Source organism: Alligator mississippiensis, chromosome 9 (assembly GCF_030867095.1).
Source record: "Alligator mississippiensis isolate rAllMis1 chromosome 9, rAllMis1, whole genome shotgun sequence".
In the NCBI taxonomy this organism is placed as follows: domain Eukaryota; kingdom Metazoa; phylum Chordata; order Crocodylia; family Alligatoridae; genus Alligator; species Alligator mississippiensis.
In genome coordinates this window covers 45,725,201-45,750,648 of record NC_081832.1, presented here as the reverse complement: position 1 = coordinate 45,750,648, position 25,448 = coordinate 45,725,201, and the positions used below count along the sequence as shown (strand labels likewise).

Here is a 25,448-nt window from a genome sequence, read left to right as displayed (position 1 = left end):
TTGATGTAAGCCATCCTACACAGTCTGTGGTAAGTAAATTCATAGCAGACATTATGGTTCATCCAACTTAATTTTTTTATTTTGATCTACACTACATATAGGCTGTTTTAGGGTATTCATAGGGTTCCACATTTGCAGATGAGCCATCTGCACCGTTCCACCTGGAACAGGGGAGGGAACAATACTGAAGAAAACTGAAGAAATTTGTCAGTGGTCCAGAAAGAAGGCTCAATCAGACTACCTGTTTTGATGCATATTGTCCTATTCAATAGGTGAGTCTGGTTCATGATTCATAGAAGCATGGGAGTTAGCATGCCCAGCATTCCCAAATGTTTTACAGAAAGCATAGTTTTTTAGTTCAAAACCCAGTCTTCCTACCACCCACCTCGGCACTCAAAAAACTACCCTACACACTGCACATGGCGCAGTCTGCACAGGCTCTATATTCATTTGTCTGTATGGCTCTGTAAGAGAGAAGACAGAAAGCTCATGCAGGTATGTTTCTGCTTTGATCATAAACTGTATGCATCTTATAGAGTGAAAAGCCTGACTGCCTCAGATGGACCTGCATGCTACTACAGATCAGTAGCCATAACCTGGATTAAGATGGACAATGCCTTAGTAAAGCTAGCATATCTACCAAAACTGCTCACTAGACATTAAAAGTGGGATACTCAGGTTTCTGTTAAGGCATCTATTAGGCAAAAAAGTTGTTTCTGTAATGTCCCTTTAAAAACACCCCACCAGAAAAACAATCAGCGTTCTGGTTTTTCTCTGACCCCCGCCTCTCATCTCAAGCTGACAGTCTTCTAGGTGCAAGGTTCAGTAACAGTACCTGCTGGTGGATGGAGAAAATCTTGCCTGTTAATTCCTTTTCAATAAGGGAAGCATGCTTGCTGATGTGGCCCTCTCTTGTTAGTAATATAGCAAACCCTAATTTTGCCATGAAATAAGCTGATTGTAGGAGAGATGTTTGTCCATTTTGGCCAAAGCCAAATGGAGAGCACATAGCAGTGTAAGTAATTAAAACTTTGAAGAAAAATATGGGGTGGCCCTATTACTTTGGCACATTCTGAAGACTCTCGTTGCCTTCTTGCAAAGAGAGGTACCTAACCTGGGCATAAGGGATGGGGCTATGCTTTTTGGACAAGAAATTGCTCTGACAGTTGCTCTTTTGAAAGTATACTGCTTACATACCTATGCAATGTATACGTATCACTGGTGTTAACATTAACAGGTTGTGTATTACTCCTTGAAGTATGTTTTCATGCCTCATAATTGAAAAGGAGGCTAGAAGAAGCATGCATTCAATATTTCAAGCCTGCATACCACCAGTCTCTCTGTTTTGGTAGTCATGGTTACTTGCAAAATAGAAGCTGAGAGCAAACTTCTGGAGGCTTGCCTATTTTAGCCTTTGCTAGTAGAATTTTCATTACTTGAATTCATCCCTATAGATTTGTGAGTGTCCAGATCCTGCTGTTTTTGACTGACAGGCTGATAATGCTTTAAATAAACCAGGCTGGGGGCAACAGGCCCAGCAGTGTCTGTATCAGACTATGAGAGTATAGAGCCTTGAAGATAAATTTTCTGCTTCTGTCATCTCTGCCAGGGTAGATGCTTAGCCTTGACTGATAAACCCAGACCTAAAATGTAACAAGGGCTTCTCTTAAAACCGTTCTTTTACGCATGCAGAACAGCAGTGGCTGTGATTAGTCTGTAGCATAATAGTCTTGGGGTGAGAGAGGATTCTCACATCCAAATGTTCCTTTTATATAAAAGACATGAAAAACTTGTGGTTTTATTTTTTTTTTTAAAGAATGGAACCCAAGTAAACTTCATTTTCTTAACAGTAGGAAACTTCCTTTAAAACTTTACAAGTTTCAGAGCCACGGTTATAATAGATTGTCTTCAGCATACTCAAAAGAGTAAATTTGTCTGATACCTTGGGGAGGGTTGGGGGTCCATTTAAACCTTAACTTACAATAGCCAGAGGCTGAGAGAATCAGAGGGAGTGCAGTCTTCTCTGCAGAGACCCTTTCATAGACCTGTTCTAGCCTTTCACTTTTCCTGAAGAGATTGCTGCTCATGCCAGACTGTCATTCATGTTTGTCTACATTACAAAACTCATCAAGTTCATTTCTATTTGTGACCTAAATCAGGATTTTAGCTGAAGTCTCTAGATACTAAAAAAAGAGCATAGTAAGGTGCTAGCCTCCCTAACCTGGTATAACTTCCAATTTTTTTGCATTCGTTGCTAATTTCCAAGATCCCTTGAATAAATCGGCCTGCTTTTCCTGTCTGATTCATTCAGTGCCATCGTGACATGTTTGACATCACCATCACTTCCATATTTAGTGAGTTATATTTAAGAAAATGGGTTGTGACATTTTTTTTTAATGAATCGAGTGAAAAAAATTAATTTTATAAAACAAAGAACATCTGTTGCTTACACAGTTTAGATCAGCAGCTTTGGGAAATGGTACACAGAACTGAAAAGGTACAGTGAAAAAATGTGTATGTTAAATTTTGAGTTAATTGGCTGCAACTTTTTTTGAGTGTGACAACAATCAGGATTGACCTTTTGATTTATTCTTGATTTCTGGTGCTACAGCAATCTGGACTGTTCCCAGCTAATTTTCTTAAAACATGGGATGGTGCTAACGTAGGGAACAATTCTAAGATCACAATCTGCTTATTATACTCATAGAGGGATTTTTAGTCTTTAAATCAAGTAAATAATTTGTGTAATACTCTTTCTCTTCAAAACTTCATTATGGCAATGGTGCACAAAACCTCATTTGGCTTGCTGCATGCCTTCAACCAGGGATTTGGCAAAGGTTTTAAGGAACACTGCCTCAAGCTATGTTCAGCTTCAGCCCTTCTAAAATAGAATACTTCTGAGATGAATACTCAAACAAGTCAGCTTCAACTTTCTGCAGGTGTTCAGGTGCATAAAATGTAACTGCTCATAATATATCTAGAAGTGAAAGCAAGTTGGACATGAGCAGGACTGAAGGACTTAATTATTTATTTTGATGGAATAGTTACAGCATGACATTAGCTAAACTCTGGCTATGAAATTCATAAATTTAACCTACTGGTTTTAATTGTATAACATAAAAACAAGCAAACATGTTTTACAGGTTATTAATGCTGCATTGGCTTTGGCTGCCAAACCACAAAGTAAACTAGCTCAAGAAAACATGGATCTCTTTAAAGAACAATGGGAAAAGCAAGTCCGTGTGTTGACTGATGCTGTCGATGACATCACTTCCATTGATGACTTCCTGGCTGTGTCGGGTAATAAGAGTTCTAATATTATACAAAGAGACCACCAACTGTCTTTTGGACTTAATTTTAAAAATGATAATTATTCCTGTATTTCAGAAACTTTATTTTTTGCTGCCTTTTGCAGATGTAAGGTCTCAGTGAAGTTGTGGTTCATCTTGGTTCACAAGGATGAAAGTATAGTAGTGTGTATGAAAACAAAATGGGATCTTGATACAGCGAGAACAAGATATGGCTCAGTTGTAAAAAACCAAATAAGGCAGTTTAGCTTTGGTGGCACTACAGGGTATATAAAACGTATAGAAAAATATATTTACTGTCAATTTGCAAAAACAGCAGTGTAAATGTAATGACAGATGTTTAACGTATAAATACATTTTAATTGACATACACACTAGAGATACTAAAATAGCTTTATAGATAGAGTACTCTGACACACAAATTATCATTTTAGCTCTTAAAGGCTCACCTGAGTATGAACAGATAGAAGAAATAGAAAATATTGTAGTGGAATTTAATTCTGAAGTAGCAAAAATAAATGCATTCAGTTCACCTTTCAAAAATTCTTCTAATTATGTAAACACAGACTGATAAGCACAGTGAATTGCATTCATAGAGAAAATGTGTTCCTAATGAAACTCTTTATCCAATAGCAATAAATTTCAATTCTGCCTCAGAGCTCAGCAGATATTTCCCTTCTTTAATGAAGTACTTGCAAAGGTGTTGTCTATATAAGCCAAAGTAGGACATATAATTCACAATCAGTGCAGTCCTACTAGCAGGTGTACTCTAGAAATAACTGGCATTTATTTTCATGTCATCTAATTCTCCTAGAGTTAAAATTTAAACTCTTGAGTTAGGTCTACACAAATTTCTACTGCTTCTACTAGTGCAGTACTAAATATCTAATTTTCTTAATGCAAGAATAGCCTGAATGTTATAAAGGTTCTAAAAACTACAGTGTTTGAAAGGTTTCACAAAGTTGCCATGCTTGAGAAATGTCAGTTAAAAAGTAGTTTTAAAAAAAGTGCAAGCAGCTTTTCCACCAGGAGTGACCTACATCTGAACTAGATAGTAAACTTGGCATTCCAGCGTCCCAGATTGTGTACGCGTTTACATGCTCGCTGTGGCTCACTCCTTCTCTCTCATTTAGAAATAAAATAAATAAAACTTTTGGATGAAACTTTGCTCCTGTGCTGAGCATACTACATCCTCAGAAGAGGCATTGCATCAGTTTACCCAGCTTGCCTAATGTCTGTATAGATTGCGTACTTCAGCAAGGCTTTTAAACACTTTACCTAATAGCTGACTGAATGTGGAGGATTAGTGCTTTTTAATCTAATAGTTGATTCAATCTGCTATTAGGTAAGTACCAAAAAGCCCCACTGAAGCACGCAATCTATACAGATGTTGGGTGTGCTGGGTCAAACTGTCACACTTATAAAGTGCTGGGGTTTGGTAGGGGGGTCGTTTGGTTTTAGGGAGGGTTCCACATCTGTCAGCAGCCAGAAAGACTTTGGATCTAACAACTTTGTATGTGCAACATAGGCACAGAAATAAATAAATAAGCATAGTTCTGTGTGCGCCGGGTCTGATCCCGGGTCGCTTTCGTCGCTCTGCACGCGGGCTGTGGCCGGCAGGCCGGGTCGGAGAGGGAGGTCGCCGAGCTAGAATTAGGCACAGACACGTAACGGTTGATTTTAAGATTGTTTTACTTACACCGAGATGGTCGTGGTGTAGGCTGAGAACTTGCTTGAGTTGCGGTTACAACAAAAAACACGAACACACGTGGAGGTTGCAAGGCTCCACGCAGACAGAACACGAACAATCACGTGGAGGTTGCTAGGCTCCACGCAGACAAACTCCGGATGTCCAGGACAAGCGCGCATTAAACTCGTCGTTACGTCTTATAGTAGGCTCCGTTCGAAGACGGGAAGAGGTGGGTGGTGGATCAGGCCGCCAAACTCCTCTGAGCGACACACAGGGTTTCTATTACCCTGCCGCGCACACCCAGAGTCCCCACGAGATGGATGCGGAGTCCTCTTCGGCTTGGGCGGAAACTGCTCAAGCCTCTTATACGGCTAGCAGGCCAATCGCTAGCTGCCACGTGTGAATAATTTAGAACTAGCCAATTGCGGGGCACGAATTTGCATACGACGAGCGGGAAACCTTTGCACCGTGCATTTCTGTGCTGCAAAGGAAATACACCCTGCAAAGATCTCTGCAAAGTGGCGGGAACACTTCCCTGCACGCGGGTTCTCTGCGCAGCAGAACTCCTCCGTGCAACGAAGCGGCATACCCACGGGGATAATTCTTAGTGCCGAAGCGCGCACAAAAAAAATCAGACCTCTGGGTCATGACAAGTTCCAGATAAGACGACTTATTTTAAGAATTGCTGTCTTTCTGAAATTCCTGTCTTTATAAAGACCTATTAACATATCTTGATTATGTGCTTAAAACAGTCAAACTGGATCTAGCCTACCCCCTTCCTACATCCTTTCTGGTCCCCACAAAGAGAAACTAGTACTAATCCAATAGAGAGGAACAGGATATTGTCAACATACTCTTTAATCATTCTGAAGAGTTCCAGGGTCTTGACACTGGCCTTGGTGAGACATTAGGAATTTGAAGTACCTCTCTCTGGAGCAGGGACTCTGAACAAGAAGAAACAATTACCTCAAGTAAGCTCCTGATGTACCAAGTGTTTTCTTGGAAATACTGGATCTTTGAAGATGCTTAAGAGCATTCAGTAAATGGACCATGTATTTATATTCACTGAAGTCTTAAGATAAGTTTGAAATTTAGCAAAGTGCTACAGATTCTTTGAACTTCATTTGAACAAAGACATTCTTTATAATTTTTTTTTTCCAGTTTGCATACTAAAACTGAAACCTTTTTGTATAACTTAGTGGTGGGTATAATTTTGAGGCAAACTCTAATTGGAGAGTTAAATATTTTCTTATACTAATAGCCTTGTCATAATGGGTGTAAACTGAATGTAAAAGGATCTGTGTATGTCCCTTATCTAGCTTGGCTCTTGACTGTTCTGCACAGGATCCTGTTCTTTCAGGTGAAAGACTGTCCAAATTCTGAGCAGCTGGGGTCTGCACAGGCCATAAGGCCACTTCACCCTCAAGTGCAGGGGTAGGAAACAGAAGCTGGAGAGGAGCAAGTGGGGCTGGAGACCCCAGCAGCAGCAATCCCTTGTTTCGAGAGTGATCTCTTCCACAGCTCATTGATGGGTCTTGAAGTGACTTAAGAGTCCAGTCCTTGAGCCACAGATCAGTCAGCAAAAGTTGTAAGTCTTTCTACTGGGCAAAGTAGGCCGCAGTCTGGACTTCCTTTTCTTTTTCTTCCTCTATGCTCACTTCTCTGTTTCAAGGGCAAAGACACTTTACCTTGAAGTGAAGTGCTGCTTTCTTGAGGTTGTGGTGCCATTGGAGTCAGTAGCCCGCTCCTCCCAGCTCTTGATCAGCATCTGTTTTCCTGAGGTATGTGTCTTTGTGGCATTTCCTCTGGCTGCTGTAAGATCTCGGGCCACAACTGAGCTGGGTGTAGATCATTTCTTTTGGGAGTTGAGTCAGGCATTCCAAAAAAGTTATATCAGTCTAAAAATGATCAACCCAATCTAAGTTGGACTACCTTCAAGGTACAGTTAACTTAGATTGGGTTAGCTACTTTTCAACTGATCTAACCTTCCTGGAACTTCTGTAAAGTTCATATTTAGATGGACCTAACTAGGGACCTAAGTGTGAGGTCTGCACGTGGGTGAGCTAAGTTAGGTTGGGAGGCCATTTTTATCACAATATAATCTCCCCCTAATTCCCCCAGATATCTTTGTTGGAAAGATCTGTGACCTGGCTTGTATTCTTATAGTCAGCATTAAGCTGTCAGAGTACAATTCACACTCTTGCGCCCATATTATTTACTTGGCTCACTGACATTCATTTTATACGAGAAGGCTTTCAAGAGGTATCTGGCATCACTTGTACATTGAGGAAATCTGAACAATAAACCATATGTTTTGTTCTAAAAGATGTTGGAATTTTTTTTTTTTTTTTACTGGTTTGAATTCCATGCTCTTTCTTCATCAAATACTGGTCATACAGTGGGTCCTGGCATCTAGTTACCTCATCTCTGTTCACTGGATTATCAAAATACATACATACTTTCTGCTCTTAAGGCCACATTTGATCCTCAGTTGAAATGTGAGATGGTGGTGCTTCAGAAGCTTTTGAAATAATGTCACCTGGCACTTGGTAGCCTTATGTAAGGTTAGCTTAATTTTTTTTTTCTTTTTTTCCTTCCAACTTATTCAAATCTAACAGTCAACTCCATACACTACTGTATTGGTTTTCATTCTTAATACAGGTAGTAAAATAGCCATTTTGCAATAGTCTAGCCAAGGGAAGAAATGTGAGTTGGCATGATTAGGTCAATGGTAGGTAGCATTTGAAACTCTATAAAGTGACAGAATGAAAATACCTCACTAGCCTTGTTTCATGGTAGTTATTTTTCAGTATGACACTACAACATTGAAATAGTACAGCTGGATTAGCATACTGGTACTTGATGTGGAAAACTGATATCTGTTTGAAAATGTGATTTTTAAGAGCCAAGATTTTAAATGGGGGTATCCAAATCCTATAGGGAGCTCTGGAAATGTCCACTTGGGCTCTTTATAATTGTGTATTTCATTATTTTGTTCTGCTTTTTTTTCTGTGAACATTTAGTATGTTTTATCAGTTGAGGGAAATAGCCTTCAATTTCAAATATTTTAAAAAGTAAAATGCAAACATAACATCAGAATGTTTTGTACTTGTTGAGTCTGGGCAAACAAATGCACCATTTTATCCACTTTAAAGAGTGGTAGGGACATCTCAGGAGCACACATTAACAGGTTTGCATCATCCTGTTGCGATACAGGTTAGCTATATCACCTTAACTTTGACTGTGAAGGAAGCAGAGTTAGTGGTTTTGCTACACTTGTACTGCAGCAGGATTACGGAGAACTTAAAATTGCATTGCAGCAGCCTGTATGGGTAATATTTGCTATCGATACAATTGTAAGGTCTGTCTATACCCTTTGAGAACTAGTGAGTAATACCCAGTACACTTTCATTTGTAAAAAAGGAGGAGCCTGAAAGAACTCTTCCCATTCAAATTGTTGCATTTAATTAACTTAAATGATTATTTCCCATCTCCTTTAGTGTTGCCATGTAGTAGATCTGATTTTGTGCCTGTAGATTTATGCAAAAAAATTGTGCAGAAAACGAGTAACATCCTATTAACAGGTGTTGATTCTGTTAGAGAATGTTAATGGCTTGAATGAGTTGTGGGGACAGATGGCAAATGACCCCATATCACGAAACTGGGAGAGGTTGTCTGCAAAAATGTTGGGTATGGGCATGAGCACTCCAGGGGGAAAACCTAGGAGCTGACAAGATAGGGGTCAGTTGAGCAGCCCTCAGTTTGTGTGTTGATTCAAGTGTGTGTATTGTTGGGTGGGAGGGGTGGGCTTAATATAATGTATGAACTTGGTTTTTGGAAGGCAGGTTCTTAGTTATTGCAACAAACTACTTTGCTTTAAAACCCTCCAGGAAGTGGTTGAAGATTTGATCCTTGTTCTTTTATAAAAGCTTCGTAGACTCAAACTATATTGCTGTACAGGATAGGAAGGAAACTGTTCCCATCTAAAGCCTTCTTCTTTTACCACCAGAGAATCATATTTTAGAAGATGTAAACAAATGTGTTATTGCTCTCCAAGAAAAAGATGTTGATGGTTTAGACCGAACAGCTGGCGCAATTCGTGGACGCGCAGCTAGAGTCATTCATGTTGTCACTTCTGAAATGGATAACTATGAACCTGGAGTCTACACAGAAAAGGTGTTAGAAGCAACCAAGTTGCTGTCCAATACAGGTAGGAATAAATTACTCTTTGCTGTTTTGGTTCAAAATTCATCCCCCCAACACAGTGGCAGGGGACATGGGGTTAGACCCCTGCCCCTTGCCTCTCCTGCCTGCCCCTTTTCTCCCCTGCTGCCTGTAAGCACTGCCTGTGCCTGTCACCTGCCCCACCTCCCAGTTCTGGGGTACTTAGCAGCAGTGGCAGCAGCCTCAGCTCAGCCAGGCCAGGGAAGAGCAGCAGTAGCAGGTTGAGGCCCAGCTGGGTCAGGGACATAGCCCAGCCAGAGCTGAAGGAATGTGGCTTGATGGAGGGTCCAGCTGCACAGTCTTCCCTGCGCTCCATCCAAAGCGTACAGATCAGTCTCTCTAGCCGCATGCCTATCCTGTGCTGTATGAACCACCGTGGCTGGCGGCAGGTGCTCGAAGCTCAGAAGAAGCTCCCCCTTCCTATGCTGACTTGGCGCAGGAGGGAGGGCCTCGTCTTAGCTGCACATAAGTACGGTGTTAGGATACTCTAACGATTTGGGCTCAGTATCAGATATGCTATGCTATGCAGAATTTTCATTAAAGTCAATGGGTGGTGTTTGCAGAGTGGTTGCAGAATGAGGATTTTATTTGCTTGTTAACTAGCCTAAAGTTTTAGCAATAATGAAGGATTTATTGTTCAATATTTTTATTATTAAGCATGCATCTCTATTTCATTAACTGAAGTCAACAAGTTGTTAGAAGTTAGCAGGGCAAGGCTCAGTCACTGAGCACACTTTAAAAGATGAGCTGATCATGTTGAATTATTTCACAAAGCTCCTCAATTCTGCAGCCTCCTCAATGACTGATTGGATTAGATTGGTCAGGTGTTGCAGCTGCTGGTTACTGGTGTCATCTAAAGAGTTTAGACTGGTCTTGAAGACTAGTGGATACACATAATAAACTTCATTCTATTCCATTTTCCTTTGAATTAATATATAATTATAAATTAAGGAAAATTAAATTACTTACATTTATTCATTTGTTTTAAGGAAGTATTGTAAATATATGCCCTCATTTGCTAGCTAGAATTTGGATTTAATGTGTGGACTTGCTGGCCTAGAATCTGTCTCTGGTACTCATATTGCACCTATGTAAACTTAAAAAAAGGAATCATGGGGGGAGAGGAAGAAGAACTGTAATAAGTACAGTATTCCTTGCTGATGATCATATGCTCTCTTGTCCCACAGTTCCTAACTGCCCTAAACATCTCCCCAGGTGCATTCTCCTGCTTGCTCCCCTCCTCAACCATATAACCATCTTCCTTGAAGTTGTGTGGTTAATACAAAAAATTGCGGAATGTTGCTAAGTTGGGAGTGGGGAAGAATTTCAAAGCAGTGATGCACTGATATATTTTCATCTTTAATAGCCAAATGTTCAAAACTTAAACAAGACTCTCGCAAGATTTCCAGCCTCGGGGCCTTAGATATTGTCCGTCCTTTATCAGGATATGTGGCAGAGACTGGGAGGGTTGTGGGAGGCCACTGCCAAATGTCATTATTCCTTTTATGTCCTTAATTCAGTTATGCCACGTTTTACTGAGCAAGTGGAAGCCGCTGTGGAAGCACTGAGTTCTGACCCTGCTCAGCCAATGGATGAAAATGAATTTATTGATGCTTCACGACTGGTGTATGATGGAATTCGGGACATCAGGAAAGCTGTACTGATGATCAGAGTGAGTGGCTACAGGCTTTACTTATTTTAAACAGCATTCTGCTGTCACTGATTTTGCTCAACATTTAGTGAACTAAATGAATCATTCCCTATGCAGAGAAGGGAAAGGTTTTCACGTGTATCATATAAACATTCTAAATCTAGAAGCTGTTAATCAGCTTCTAAATAAAGTGTTCTTTATAGAATACTTCAGAATGTATGTTTTGACTTGCACCTCAAACTTTGTTAAATGGATCTGAACATCAATAGTCTGAGCTGAAGCACTAAACACCTTTGTATCTATTTATAATGTAGTGGAAATGCATTTTTATTTGTATGCTGTAACTAGTGACTTGTGACTTAGGTAATAGTAGCTAGACCCTTGCTACATTCAGTTTTATATTTTAATCATTTTAAGATTTTTGTGGTTAAATTAGATCTCTTTCCTTTAAGTACCTTTTTATATGGATTTCATATAAGTTATTGAAAAATAAGATTGGGCTCGATGCAATAGTTCCCCTTGTCTTTAGATGCCTTTATAAATTAGCAATATAATTACATGTACACTAGCTTTTTTAAAGGGCTTTTCTGTGCCTGCAGTTTGCAGATACAATTTATATGAGTTGGATGTCTCAGTGCGTGATAGGTGAGCCTGGGGCAGGGAAGCCCAACCTGCAGCAGATCAAAAGACAGGCAGCACAGTGGCAGACAGGACAGAAAGAGCAGTAGCTCAGGCAGGGGAAGGGGTTCAGACTGGGACTCAGAGAGGGTATGGGACCAATTTTGTGGCACACCTGCCAAAGAGATTGGCTTTATGTGAACTAGAGCATTACTTGAACTTGCAAAATAGTACCTGCAGTTGGAAGGAAAGAAGCAAAAACTGAGGTTGAACTATGGGCTTGGTCTTTTGATAAAACAAGACATATGGGCAGGGCTTAAAGATAGGAAAGATGGATGTGGAGATTTTTTGTTCTTCTCTTCTTTCGCTTTGCCAGGCTCAAATGCATTTCTGCCCAAAGCTTTCTTTCCTAACCCTTTATATTTCATAGATTTCATAGACTTTAGAGCTAGAAGGGACCTTGTGAGATCATCAGGTCCAGCCCCCTGCCCAAGAAATCAGCTGGGTCAGATCACTCCAGCAAGATAAGCATCCAAGCAAAGGTATCCAGAGTAGGTGATTGCACCACTTTTGAGGGGAGTCTATTCCAGACTCTGGGAACTTGGACAGTAAAGAAGTGTTTCCTTATGTCCAGTCTAAAACAGTCTTCCATCAGTTTGTGACCATTAGACCTTATCTTCCCTTGGGGTGCCCTGGTGAGCAGATGTTCTCCCAGTTCCTGATGCACACCCTTTATATACTTTATAGGCTGCCACCAAGTTCCCCCAAGCCTTTGGTTCTCCAGGCGAGAGAGTCCCGTGCCGCTCAGCCTTGCTTCGTAAGACCTGTTCTCTTGACCTCTAATCATGCAGGTGGCTCTCCTCTGGACTCTCTCAAGCTTCTCCACATCCTTTCTAAAGTGTGGAGTCCAGAATTGGATGCAGTATTCCAGCTGTGGCCTCATCAAGGCCGTGTAAAGCAGGAGTCTTGGGTCTTGCTTGAGTGACCCCGCTTCCCCATAATTTGGTGTCATCTGTGAACTTAGCCAGTTTGTTTCTGATACCTGAATCCAGATAATTTATGAATATATTAAAGAGTACTGGTCTGAGTACTGAGCCCTGGGGGACACCACTGGTTACTATGCACTGTGTTGACTCAGTTCTTTCAACTATCACTCTCTGGGTCTGGCCATGGAGCCAGTTCCCCAGCCATTGGACCATAAGCTTGTCAAGCCCGCAGTTCCCCAATTTTACCATGAGGACATAATTGGAGACCAAGTTAAAGGTGTTTTTAAACTAAATATATGACATCAATCTCTTCTTCTTTGTCTAGAAAGAAATGAGGTTGGTCAGGCAAGACCTACCCGCAACAAAGCCATATTGGCCATCTCTCAAAATGTTGCCTTCTGTTAGCCTGTTGTTGATGGTTTTTTTTAATTTTATTCCCCCACCTCCCCCCCCCCCCCCCCCAAGGTCTTTCCAGGGATTGAGGTCAAACTGGTTGGCCTGTAGTTCCCTGGATCTTCCTTCCTTTCTTGAAGATAGGCACCACACTGGCCCTCCTCCAATCTTCAGGAACGTCTCCTGAGCATCATGAGTTCTCAAATGTCCTCGCCATTGATCATGCTATGATGTCAGCCAACCCTTTTAGCTCTCTTGGATGCACTCCATCCGGGCCAGCTGACTTGTGGATGTCCAGCGTCTCTCAAGGTGTTCCATCACAAAATCTTCACCAATTTTAGGTGTATGATTGCCCATACCCTGGTAGTCCTGCATCCTGTCAGGCAGGGTGATCCCCTCGGGCTGGTAGAAAACTGATGCAAAGTAATCATTGAGGAAATTAGCTTTTTCCTGGGTGTCAGTTGTCAGCTGCCCCATTTGGTTCAGCAAGGTTCCGATGTTGCCCGTGGGTTTTTTTTTCCCCAACTTCCCACGTATTTGAAGAAGGACTTTTTATTGTCCTTGATTCCCATAGCCAGTTTGAGTTCAGTTTCAGCCTTGGCTGTTCTGGTCCGCTCCCTACAGGTGCAGGCCAGTACTGCATAATTCTTAGTGGTAGTTCCCAACTTCCATCCTTCATAAGCTTCTATTTCAAATGCAGAAGGTCCATGAATTCCTTGTTGAAACAAGGGGGACTCCCAGCCCTTTTGCTGTATTTCTTACGGGCCAGAACAGACTTCCCTGGTGCTTTTAGGATCACGTCCTTAAGGAGCAACCACTCATTGTGGACTCCCCTCCGTGTCAGGTCATGATCTCTCAGGGCCTCAACAACCAACCTCCTGAGCTTGTGAAAGTCAGCTTTCCTAAAGTCGAGGATTTCTGCATTGCTGACTTATTTGCCAGCTTTGCAATGGATAGAGAAAGTGATCAACTTGTGATCACTGTCACCTAGCCTTCCTTCAGTCCTCAGGTTACTGACTAGATCATCCCCTTTGGCCAGTACCAGACCCAGCAGCGCCTGGTCTGCAGACTTCTTGAGTCAAATAGAGCTTGTCAGTGCAAGTGAGGAAGCTTCGCAACCTATTGGATTTGGATAAATGCTCTTCCCATGAGATGGTGCAAGTCACCCATGAGGACCATGTACTGAGAGGCATGCAGCCTCTGCCAGTTCCCTAGAGAGTTCGTGGTCAAGCTCTTCCTCCTGGTTAGGAGGTCTGTAATAGACCCCTACAGTTATATCCTCTTCACTATGTTCTCCCGATATTCTAACCCCAAGGGTCTCAAGTCATCCTCCTTGGGTGCCAGTCTCAGCTTGTAGGGAAATGTACTGCTTCTTCACGTAGAAAGCTACAACCCTGCCCTTCATTGCAACATGACCGCTCCCGTACAAGGTATAACCATCAATACCTGTGGTCCAGTGATAGGTGGAGTCCCACCAGGTCTCTGTTATCCCTATGAGATCGTATTCATTTTTACTTAGCAGAAGAGCCAGTTCCTCCTGTTTGTTCCCGATGCTCCTGGCATTTGTGTACAGGCAGCTAAGCCTGCCATCAGAAGCCCTGGGCTTCCCTGTCCTCTTAGAAGAGCCCTGTCTTTGGGCTGGGCCAGAAGTGGGTTCCCTTCTGTTACCTGACCTACTGATTCTGTGGTTGTCACTTCCAGGGCTTACATTAGTGATTGTCTACCTGTCCCCTGGCAATCTTAGTCTAAAGCCCTGTGAAGCTATTGTTCACAAGTTGCAACTATGTCTTAGTAATGAGTTATTCTCTACCATGTAACCACAGAACACAAATAGGTATAAGAACCATTGCAATATTTATCTTCTAGCTTTGATTCCTTAAACTTGGCATAACAGAGCAAAGGACGGTGGAACTACTGTGGAAATCATAAAATGAATTCCCATTTGCATTGATATTTACCCCTTTGCAGCTTTGGTGGATCACCAGTATTAGTCGGCACACCAGTATCTCTTTGCTAGGCTACAAATGAATTTTATTCACTCCCTGCTATAAGTGAGGTTGCTCAGGACATGGAGGTACAGCTGCCAATTCTTTGTTTTCAGCAATTAGCAGAGCTGGCACTGCCAGAAAACCTGGCTCATTCCCTTGTGCCCCTCATCTGTGCTGGGGAGAAACCACATCTATGATGTGAGGGTGCCATGGTTTTATTGCAACTGCCAATAGCTGAAGGCAGTTCAGTAGTGACACATCAGTGACCTAAAAAAAAGTCAAATGTGAAAACACTTCAGTATTTGTTAGCTGAAGGGCTTTAGTTGTAGAACTAATTTAGAATAGAATAAAGCCATCAAAACAGAGATAACAGAGCACCGTTTTACAGGATTCTGTTTCAAATTGGAACACAGAAGCATCCCTACTCTCAAAGGGAATGCTGCTGAGCAGATTGGAGTAAATAAGCCATTTAAAGTTGAAACGTAGATCGGTATGGCAGAACTCACTGACGGATGCTTCATAGTCTCTTGAAAAAGTCCCTCTTGCCTGATAACTTTTGGTTTCTATTTTTTGGTTGGTTTTTTTTTCCAAAACTAAAGTTAATATATTGAATCTATTGTGGGGGAGAAAAGATCTTGTTTTATTGATAAGTATTTAGTTTCTTGTCTCCCTGTTTAAAAACAATGGTATCAGACACATGATAACTCACCTCAATTGGGTGGTGTTTTTGTGTGGTGGGGATGAGAATAGGGGATACGTTAAGGTCCAAAGCCTTCAGACCATGAATGTCTTTTAATGTTAGTATCAGTTTTTTTATCTTTTTTCAATAATTTTTGCTAATTAGGCATTTTACAAAAAAAAAGATTCTCCCTCTGCTTTAAAGAACATCCTGTAAATTCCTTGTCCCTGGCTCTAGAGGTGTTCACTCAAGTGTTTCAGCATATTTATTCTGGGAGTGAAAGGCTTCTCTTCTGTGATGGAGAGACTCTAGAAAGCTCTAGGTTTAATATTCAAATTATGTCTTTTTGGGGCCAACCAGTTAATGTGATCATCAATAATCATCATTTGCATTGCAAGATAACTATTCAGCATGGCTCCTGGTTTTCTGTGATAACAAAAATCCAAAATTTTCTGATTTAAGAAAACAAACAAATCCCCAAATCCATATTTTTCCATGACTAAAATGAAATCCCACTATGTACACACACACACACACACATGTGTACACACATACATACACACACCACACACTAACAGATCTAGTGGCATTTTGTTTTAATCATGGAAAAATGTGGATTTGGGGCTTTTGGGGGAGTTTGTTTTAATCAGAAATCTGGATTTCATCAGAGAAAACCAGGATCTCTGCTAATCAGCACATTTATAAAGTGCAAATTGTAGGCAAGAGATTGGCAGGAGTAGTGTGTTAACATCTTTAAACCTTTTCATAACAAACTTGCATTTATCAAGTTCCTCATAATTTCAGCTATGAAAAATGATCATGGAAAAAGTACCAGCTTAGACAGAGATGTATTATTTTTACTATTAACAGATGTTGTTTAAACTTGTTAAAAATTTTGCTGTGGTTTTAGCTATACCCTCATAGTAGTAAAAATAACCTCTAAGTGAGCTGGGATTAGGTCAACTGTGTTTAGCCTACAGCATGAAAGTTGGCCCTACTAACTACAAATTTTAAGCTTTTCCCGTAGGCAAAGAACAAATTTTGGTTTACTGTAGCCATTGTTAAATCTACAGATACTTTGATTTTTAATACTTCTAAAAAGTGCATCCATTGCTATTGTGAAACAGGCTTTGAAGTTTTATGGGACTTCATCTTTGGGGTCTCTGAATAAAGCAGTTTAATAAAAGATAGGGTACCTTCTGCTGTCTAATTAAATGCAGCTACCTTGTTCAGATATCCAAGACCTTGAGAACAACGCTCCTAACATTATTCCATATTTAATGTAACACAGCCTTTTATAAGTGCACATTGCCAGTTTGAGCAGTCTGACATATGCAGCCATGTAAACATAAACTAAAGAGAATTCCCACTTGTCTTCAGATGAAAACCTTAGATAATCCACTCTATTTATCCCATCTCTTCTCTCTGTCTCTAATATCAAAGCTCACAAGACAGTATTTTTTGTTGGTTTTGAGAGGCAGTTTCAATTCTGTTGATCTTAGCTTTGACATGTTGAATTATATCTTGTTTTTTCTTCCCTCAGACTCCTGAAGAATTAGATGATTCTGACTTTGAGACTGAAGACTTTGATGTCAGAAGCAGAACAAGTATTCAGACTGAAGATGATCAGCTCATTGCTGGGCAAAGTGCTAGAGTAAGGAAAATGTTTAAGCACTACATCCCCTTAGAAGAAAAGCTTTAACTTGCTCTGGAAACCCAATTCAAATCTGTCACTTAAGAAGCTTGGTCTTGTGTCTTCCTCTTTTAGAAAATGTTAGGTATAAAAACTGACATTAATCTCTTCTCTTCACCTGCCGGAAAAGGAGGTTAAGTGAAATGTTACACCTGAAAGGTATCAAAAGTCTATCTTGTTTTGGGCATTGTGAAAGACCAGAATTGTCTGGATGCTGATAAACTATAAACTTTTTCATCACAGATCCAAAATAGCTGCCTCCATTTTTTAATGAGGTGGGATTTTTTTAGTGAGGAAATACCATATTTACTTGACTGTAAAATGACCCTGATTATGAAGTTATTTCCCAGCCCCTCACCCTGCCAGTAACTAGATTCTATGTATGGAAAATGTATCAATTTGATTATAATTGTCCAGGTATAGAATCTATTTATTGGATGTTTGTCTTTAATTTGTCCCCCTCCCACTGCTACAAAGGGGGAAATAAATCTGGAGGTCAGGTAGCCCCTTAGCCCTCTGCCTGCCTCCCCCTTTCCACCCCCCACCCCCAATTCTTCCCCCTTCTGCTCCTTCCCTCACTCATTTACTGTAAGGCCCTGCTCTGCTTGAGCACATGGAAGTGAAGAGCAAATTTGAAAAAATGACCTTGAAATAAACAGCTATAGTAATTTGCATATAGTACCCATAGCCTTACATGGCTTGAAATGCTGTTGAATCTGCTGAGGCCCAGCCCAGTGAATTACATGGCAAATCATTGTCTTTTTTGCTACTTAAAGCTTTATCCCTTTCTATACAACTTAAATTGGTTATTAGTGAAAACATTCTAAAAAGCCATCATACAAATGACTAAGGCTGTATGGAACAATCACTTTTTTCAGGCTATCATGGCTCAACTCCCTCAAGAACAAAAAGCTAAAATCGCTGAGCAAGTTGCAAGCTTCCAGGAAGAAAAGAGTAAATTAGATGCTGAAGTATCAAAATGGGATGACAGTGGAAATGATATTATTGTTCTAGCAAAACAGATGTGTATGATCATGATGGAAATGACAGACTTCACCAGGTGAGCTTTTTTCATCTACTTAATCTTGTAAACATATTAACTTGTTCAAAGGCATTTATTGGCTGAGTAGTTAGTAGTAGTACTGCATTTATTGCAGTATTGCAAATGCAGTTCTGACTGTCAGTGCAAACTTTTTAAATCCCTGCCTTCCTTACAACTTTAGTTTGCCTGTAACAGATTTGCCTGTGTAGCTGTTGTAGAACAAATTGACAAATTGTCACACAGTGCCCACACAGTAAAATTGATTTAGCTAATCTGCAGATGTGCTGTAACTACCACCTGTCATTGTTCCTTGAACTCTCCCTTCTATCCCCACTCTGTATCCATCTGTTCCCTTGTATTAGTCCCCACCCCAAAGAACAAATAATTTCTGTTTTGTTCTGTGTTTGGACAGCACCTTCCTCAGTGGGGTCTGAAGTGTTGCAAAAATAGTTGCATAGTAGCTAGGGTCAGGAGGGACTTGAACAGATCATCTAGCCTGACCCCTTGCCACGGGCAGGAATGAATGCTGGGTTCACAAGACCCCAGACAGGTGATCATCCAACCTCCTCTTGAATTTGTCCAAGGTAGGGGCGAGGAGCACTTCCCTGGGAAGTTGGTTCCAGATTTTGGCCACCCTAACTGTAAAATATTGCCTCCTGATCTCTAACCTAAACCTATTCTCCATCAGCTTATTACCATTGTTCCTTGTCACCCCAGGTGGTGCTGGGGAGAAAAGGGCTTGGCTTATTTGCTGTTGATCCCCCCTGATGAGTTGGTAGGCAGCCACCAGGTCTCCCCTCAGCCTCCTCTTGCTGAGGCTGAACAGGTTCAGGTCCTTCAGTCTCTCTTCGTAGGGCCTGTCCTGCTGCCCTCTCACCAAGCGGGTGGCCCTCCTCTGAACCCTCTCCAGGCTGACCACATCCCTTTTGAAGTGCGGCGCCCAGTACTGGACGCAGTACTCCAACTGCTGCCTGACCAAAATCGCATAGAGGGGGGAGTATTGCTTCTCCGGACCGGCTTGAGATGCACCTTTGGATGCATGACAAGGTATGGCTGGCCTTGCTGGCTGCGGTCTGGCATTGGTGGCTCATGTTCATCTTGGAGTCAGTAATGACACCGAGATCCCTTTCCACCTCTGCTTTTAAGAAGGAAACTCCCCAGCCTGTATGTATGCTGTGGATTCCTCCTCCCACGGTGCAGCACCCTGCATTTGTCTACATTGAACCCCATCCTATTCTCATCTGCCCACTTTTGTAGTCTGTCTAAATCTAGTTGCAGCCTCTAATAATCCAAACTAGTGTTAGTTTGGATTATTGTTATCAATTTTGAAACGCCTTATTGCATTTTTCAGTTAACTTTAAAGGTTTATTCAACAAGTGCTTTCAAAAGAAAGTAGCTGCAGCATGATTTTCTGACTTCTGAAATGTTACCTTCTATAATCTTCTGTATTCATTTCTGAAACAATAGGTAAAAGTAATTTAATGAAAATAATCTTTTTTTCATACAACAAGCCCTTTATAAAGCTGATGCCTAAAGCTTTGTAAGCTCATCAATACCATTTGACTTGAAAATGACAGAACTATATAAGTAGTTTTAATCATTCCCCATGAGCTGCTTGCTTTTATTGTAGAGGCACATCTTACCCAAGCAAACACAGTTTACTTAAGGAGTCTGTTCAGCAACAATACACAGGATGAGAAAGAAACAAACACAATGAGGTGTGTGCAGTACCAGAAGGTAAACTCTTCTTTGCTCTGTGGTTTTTTTTTGTTTGTTTGTTTTTAACAGGGGTAAAGGTCCACTAAAAAATACTTCAGATGTAATTAGTGCAGCCAAGAAAATTGCAGAGGCTGGATCGAGGATGGACAAGCTGGGACGTACGATTGCTGACCACGTAAGTTCTAATTCATCTCGGTAAGCCTCCAATATAGATGAGGCGTAATAAGGCATCTTTCCTAGTTCTGTTTGGATCCAAAAAAGCTTGGTTTTGATTTACTTTATCTAATTTTGTAGAACTATTTGCTGAAAAACTCTTTTGATCATGTTCTCAATTTCTCCATTGCTCATCAACACAATCTAGAACCCACAACAGATGCAGCAACAATTGTTCAGTGATTTAAATTTAGGACTTCCAACTTGCACAGTAGCTACACACTAACTCTGCTTCATGTTATGCAGTATCTAGGTCAGTTTCCTTATATAAGCAGAATAGAATAGAATCTGGTTTTTATATAGCTTTTGTCATACTCAGGATATCCCTGAGTGCCTTGCTAAAACAGTGATGGGACTGTGTAGGCAACACAGTCATTATGCTCCCAGGATTGATCAGACACATTCTTGATTTTAATTTTCTTTTTTTGTGGCGCAGTTTTTGAGGGTGAAGTTACCACTTGGAAATGTATCATGAGCTCTCCAACATCCCTTCTGCATGTCTGGATAGAACTAGCTTTCGTGTTATCCAAAGGGAAATACCCCTCACTCCTGCTGTGTCAGCATAGTATCTGACAATAGGTTATTGAGCTGTAGCCTGATTTAAGTTGCTTAAGGAACAATGTACTATTTGTGCCATTTCCACTTCAGGCACCCACATCACAATAACAAACATAATAAAAATGTTTAAGCCTATAAGGTTCTTATCAAAGAATCACAAAGACCTCTCAGGACTGACTGTCTGATATATCTGCGTATCCTATTCAGCTCTGGTTTTAAAACAGGTTTGTGTTGAGCAAAAGTATGTCAAGTCCAAGTTCACACCCAAAGTGATACCTAGAGCAGGACAGTTGAATTTCTAAGTGGCCCAGGGGCCACATGCTGTGCAGACACAGGCAGCTCCCTGACCACCCCTTCCCTCCCGGTGCCCTGCTGCACCATAGACTGTGCCATCCCACCCCACACCCTGGAATGGAGGCCAGGATTCAGAAGCTAGAGGTGGGAAGGAGAGCCTGGAGACCCTGGCTGCTGCTACAGTTGGAGTGACAGAGGCAATAGTGGCCGAGGGGGAGTTTGGGGGCCAGTAATTAACCCCTCATAGGCCATCTGTTAGACATCCCAGCGCTAGAGAAACTTCCACATATGGTCATAACAGTCAACGCTCAGAAGGGGTCCCAAGATACAAGACGGTCAGGTTTGAGGCTTGCCACTAGCAAATGTGAATTTGTACAGCGCTAACTAATTTTTTTCAGTGGTCTTCTGAACATGAATACATAGCAGGAGGTTGAAAAGCAGGCATATTTCATTAAGATTTAAAATAAATGAAGAGCTCCTTAATGTTTCATCTGGTTTCCAGGGACAACTGTGCTAAACTTAATTTATTAAACAACTCAGGGGTGTGAAGGTAGAGAGGTTGTTTCCTGTGAGTATTTCTTATTCCAGTTTCTATCAGCAGTGGGTGGAATTATGACATCAAACGAGCATGTCTTTGAAGCATCAGGAGATGCTGCCTCTTTAGGAAAATAAGGCAGTATTCCAGAAACAGTTTGCTCTGAGATCTGTTGTGAGGTCTGGCTAAAGTCCTGTATTACTATGTAGTCAGATAACTGCATCCTAGATACAGGTCTTTAGAGTGTGATGGAATTTCATCTCTGTTCACACAAAAGCATACTACAAAACTTCAGATATATATTGGGTTACTTTTATTAAAGTAAAAATCCTTAGCTGCTGCTTTTCTTCAAGAGAATAGCCACAGAGGTTGGGGAGATGAGCCACTTAATCATTTTGGCAATATATATTTTTTTCCAAATCCTGTGTTCTTCTTCCAAAGCTTTCAGCTTGTATATTTCATTGGGCATGCTTATGTCCTCCTAGAAACATGAAGTAGCCTGTTCAGTGTAGAATTATTTAACAGTTACAGAAGACTTGGAAGAGGGTATTAATACCTTCCTTTACCAGATGCACCAACTGAACAAAAGGAAGCATTTCCATGTTCTGTTAACCGCATGACACCAGGTGAATTGTGACCCCTCATGTAAGCGTGTCAGGAAATCCTAACTCCTTCTGTCAGGCAGTTTTATAACACATTTCCTTTGAAGCCATTAAAGCTATTATTTGAGATATTTCAAGTAGGTTGAAAAGTGTCTAGCCATCAGCTTTAAAATTTTCCCAAAGGTATTCCATCTTTCACTTACAATAGCAGGCTGCTTCTTTGAATGGGGGGAATTATTAGGAAGATATGAATACCACGAAACTAGAAGTGATTGCAGCAAGACGGGGATTCTCAATAAAATTTGTTCCTCTGTCTATGCTGGAACACTTAAAAGGCACTGACAGTCTTTCCTTTGCTTCCTCTCTTTGATAGTTGTAAGTTGTACATCAATTGCAGCTCTTAAAACGTTGTATGTGAAATCCAAATGAACTGAGTGTGAGTGAGAAGTTTATGCATTGCTCCAGTTTTCCAATAAAATGCTGCAGTAACTTCTAGCATCCATATTGACCCTTCCTAATGCTCAGACAATATACAGGCTACTTAGGGGAAAATATACTGTAATATAGGATTAGCACTTTCTCATTTGACAGGTGCTGTCCAGGACCATATTGTTATCCTGCAGCAATAAATGCTTCCCACTAAACGTTCTTTACAGGTTCCATAAATAGAGTGAAAAAAACAGCTGCTCTTCATGCAGTGACATTATCTCTCTGGGTCACTGGCACAGCATTATGGTTTAACCTACAAACTAATTACAACAATATTTAGAGTCTCAATTGGGGGTATTATTCTAAAAAAGTAAGTTCCTTTTCCTGCCAGCTTGAGGCTATTGATTTTGTTCTGTTAATAAACAAATTCCATTTGGAGCATCCACTTGGTGTTTGTTTTTCTTTTCATTAAAGAAAAAGGATGGCTCCTCTTTATCTCTGCATGTGTATTTTCTCCAGTTGTCAGTCTGTATGATGAGTTATCCTGAATTTTAACAGCCAGTTTGGTTGAGTTTTTCTCAGTGCCACAGCAAGTTTTCCAGCTATGAGCTATTAGGAACTAACTGATAAGTACAAATGACATGATCATACTTGATCAATTTGGTGATAGGAACCTCCTTAATTGGAACTATGCTAGAGTAAATAAGTGTGCCAGCTAATCAGAGACTGTGTACTAGACAGTACTTAATACTAAGGGTGTGCAAAGCTTTGGTCCCCAATTGGATTCAGAGAAGATTTGGCCCGATTCGGAGGCCAAATCTCAGAATCGAATTGGAAGACCAAAAAAACCCTATGAATTGATTTGGAGTCTCCAAACCGATTCGGAAAATGATTTGGAGACGTGGAGATTCGGAAGGCAGTCTTTCAGGGAAACAAACCAAGAAGGAGGGGGAGCAGGGGAGGAAAGACTGACATCTGTAGCTGGCCAGTGACTGTGATCTTTCCCTGAGTCACCTTCTAATCACAGTGCTCTGGGGGTGGGACGTAGAAACAACATATAAGCCTCTGTCTGCAGCCTTTCTTTCCCTTTTGTGAGCTATTTCTGCCTGAGCAAAAGAGGGGCAGGTGGTTGGCCCAGAAACAGGTGGGCAGGCAGAGATCTAACCAGCACCAGGAAGGTCCCTGTTGTTTTCATCCAAATCTGCCTTAACACATACAAGTGACATGAGTTTTGCATTCAGCAGTTTGAGGAGCAGTTTCCCAGAAACCCCTGCACCTATCTCCTTGAAACATGGCAGGCTTCACACCCTTAGAAGGGGCTACTATCCCTGCTGTTTTCATCCAAATCTGCCAAAAAATGACAGTTATAGGTATTTCAGTGATTCCCCATTATAGCCTATGGCCGAATCACCAAATCTCTCCGAATCGGCTCCAAATTTTCCGGAGCAGATTCTGCCGAATCGAATTAAATACTTCCTTATTCACACAGGCCTACTTAATACCATAGTGAGGATTCAACAGGATTACCCAGAGCATCTTCTCACTGACATTCCTTATCTGGTACATTGTGTTTTCCTCAACAAAGCCACTGATCTAAGCTTCCCATTTCTCTTTGGGAAATTGTTTTACTAAAATGGAACACAGTTTTCCCATTGATGTTCTGTTGATATATGTGGTGGAATCAACCCATCAGTCCTATTCCTTATTCATCTTGGCATCTGTTGTCTTGACTGCTGCTGAATATGCAGCAGCCCTCATTCATTGAGTTGTCCACAGAGGCCAATGTCTATTTTCTGAGTGGTTTCAGTGCATGTACAATCAAGTAAAGTGTCAGAGCAGTTCATATTATTCCTTCCAATGTGCAATATTTTGCATTTGTCAACACTGAAATAAATCTGCTGTTGTGCAGTTCATTCACTTGTCCTTGTCAACTGAGCTGTTTGGAAGATGGAAGACATTTTGGCAAACATTCAGAAAAAATGATCATTTCAGCTCTTCATCAACTTTTCAGCCAACTTTCCAGACATTCTGTGAATTTCTTACACTGCTCTCTAGACTTAGCTTAAGAATTAAGTGACCACAAACCTTGTTCCCCCACAAGATGTGAACAGCAAGGTAGCAGTATCCTTATGCTTTCCTTTCATTTAAAAACTAGTGACCACCTTCTGGGGTTAGAGGAGGATGGTCTCGGACATCCCTTCAGGTTTGGCAAAATCTGTCAAATGCCTCTCTCTCTCACATGACAGTGTCTTTTTGGTAGCATGCCAAAAATCCTTACTTTTGTCATTACAGTTGTGATTGTTGCTCATAGGCTCTCACTTCAGCAGTCTGCTCACAGAGTGGGGCCTCCAGATAGGCCAGACTGTGTCTTGAGGAAAGATGCCCTAGCCTGGGAAGGAAGAGACAATGAATTTGAGTTCTCTATCCTAATTTATTCCTTGGAGGTCTGTCACAGCAAACCGAAGTGTGGGCTGCTTAGCCATGGTATCAGTCAGATGATTTTTAGCAAGAAATCACACATACCCTTTTCTGCTTGTGTTCACAAAGCTCATTTTGAATTTTGACTGATTGCCACACAGGCTGGCTCTGCCAGTGCTTCCCACATTACACTAACAGTTCAAAGTTAATCCTGTTAAGAAGTTGTTTGGACAGGGGAGGATTTTCTTTTTCTTTCCTGCCTCCACCATTCTGAGCTCAACTGCAGTACAGTACAGTCTCCAGTAGCTACAAAATCTCCATTTTACAGCTAGCTTATCTAAATCTATCAGATCTGGGTGTTCCTGCATGCACCAGCACTTCACCTTGCTGCCACACTGACATAAGGCA

General features: G+C 41.1%; 1 protein-coding gene across 1 annotated transcript in view; it reads left to right on the top strand.

Moving 5' to 3' along the window:
• Positions 1-25,448, top strand: part of CTNNA1 (catenin alpha 1) — a 175,415-nt gene that overhangs the window by 144,321 nt on the left and 5,646 nt on the right. Inside the window, exons 11-16 of the mRNA XM_014606559.3 lie at positions 3,144-3,300; positions 9,008-9,208; positions 10,743-10,894; positions 17,081-17,191; positions 18,109-18,290; positions 20,061-20,166. Coding sequence (XP_014462045.1) covers positions 3,144-3,300; positions 9,008-9,208; positions 10,743-10,894; positions 17,081-17,191; positions 18,109-18,290; positions 20,061-20,166 — 909 coding nt within the window. The remainder of the gene's footprint in view (positions 1-3,143; positions 3,301-9,007; positions 9,209-10,742; positions 10,895-17,080; positions 17,192-18,108; positions 18,291-20,060; positions 20,167-25,448) is intronic.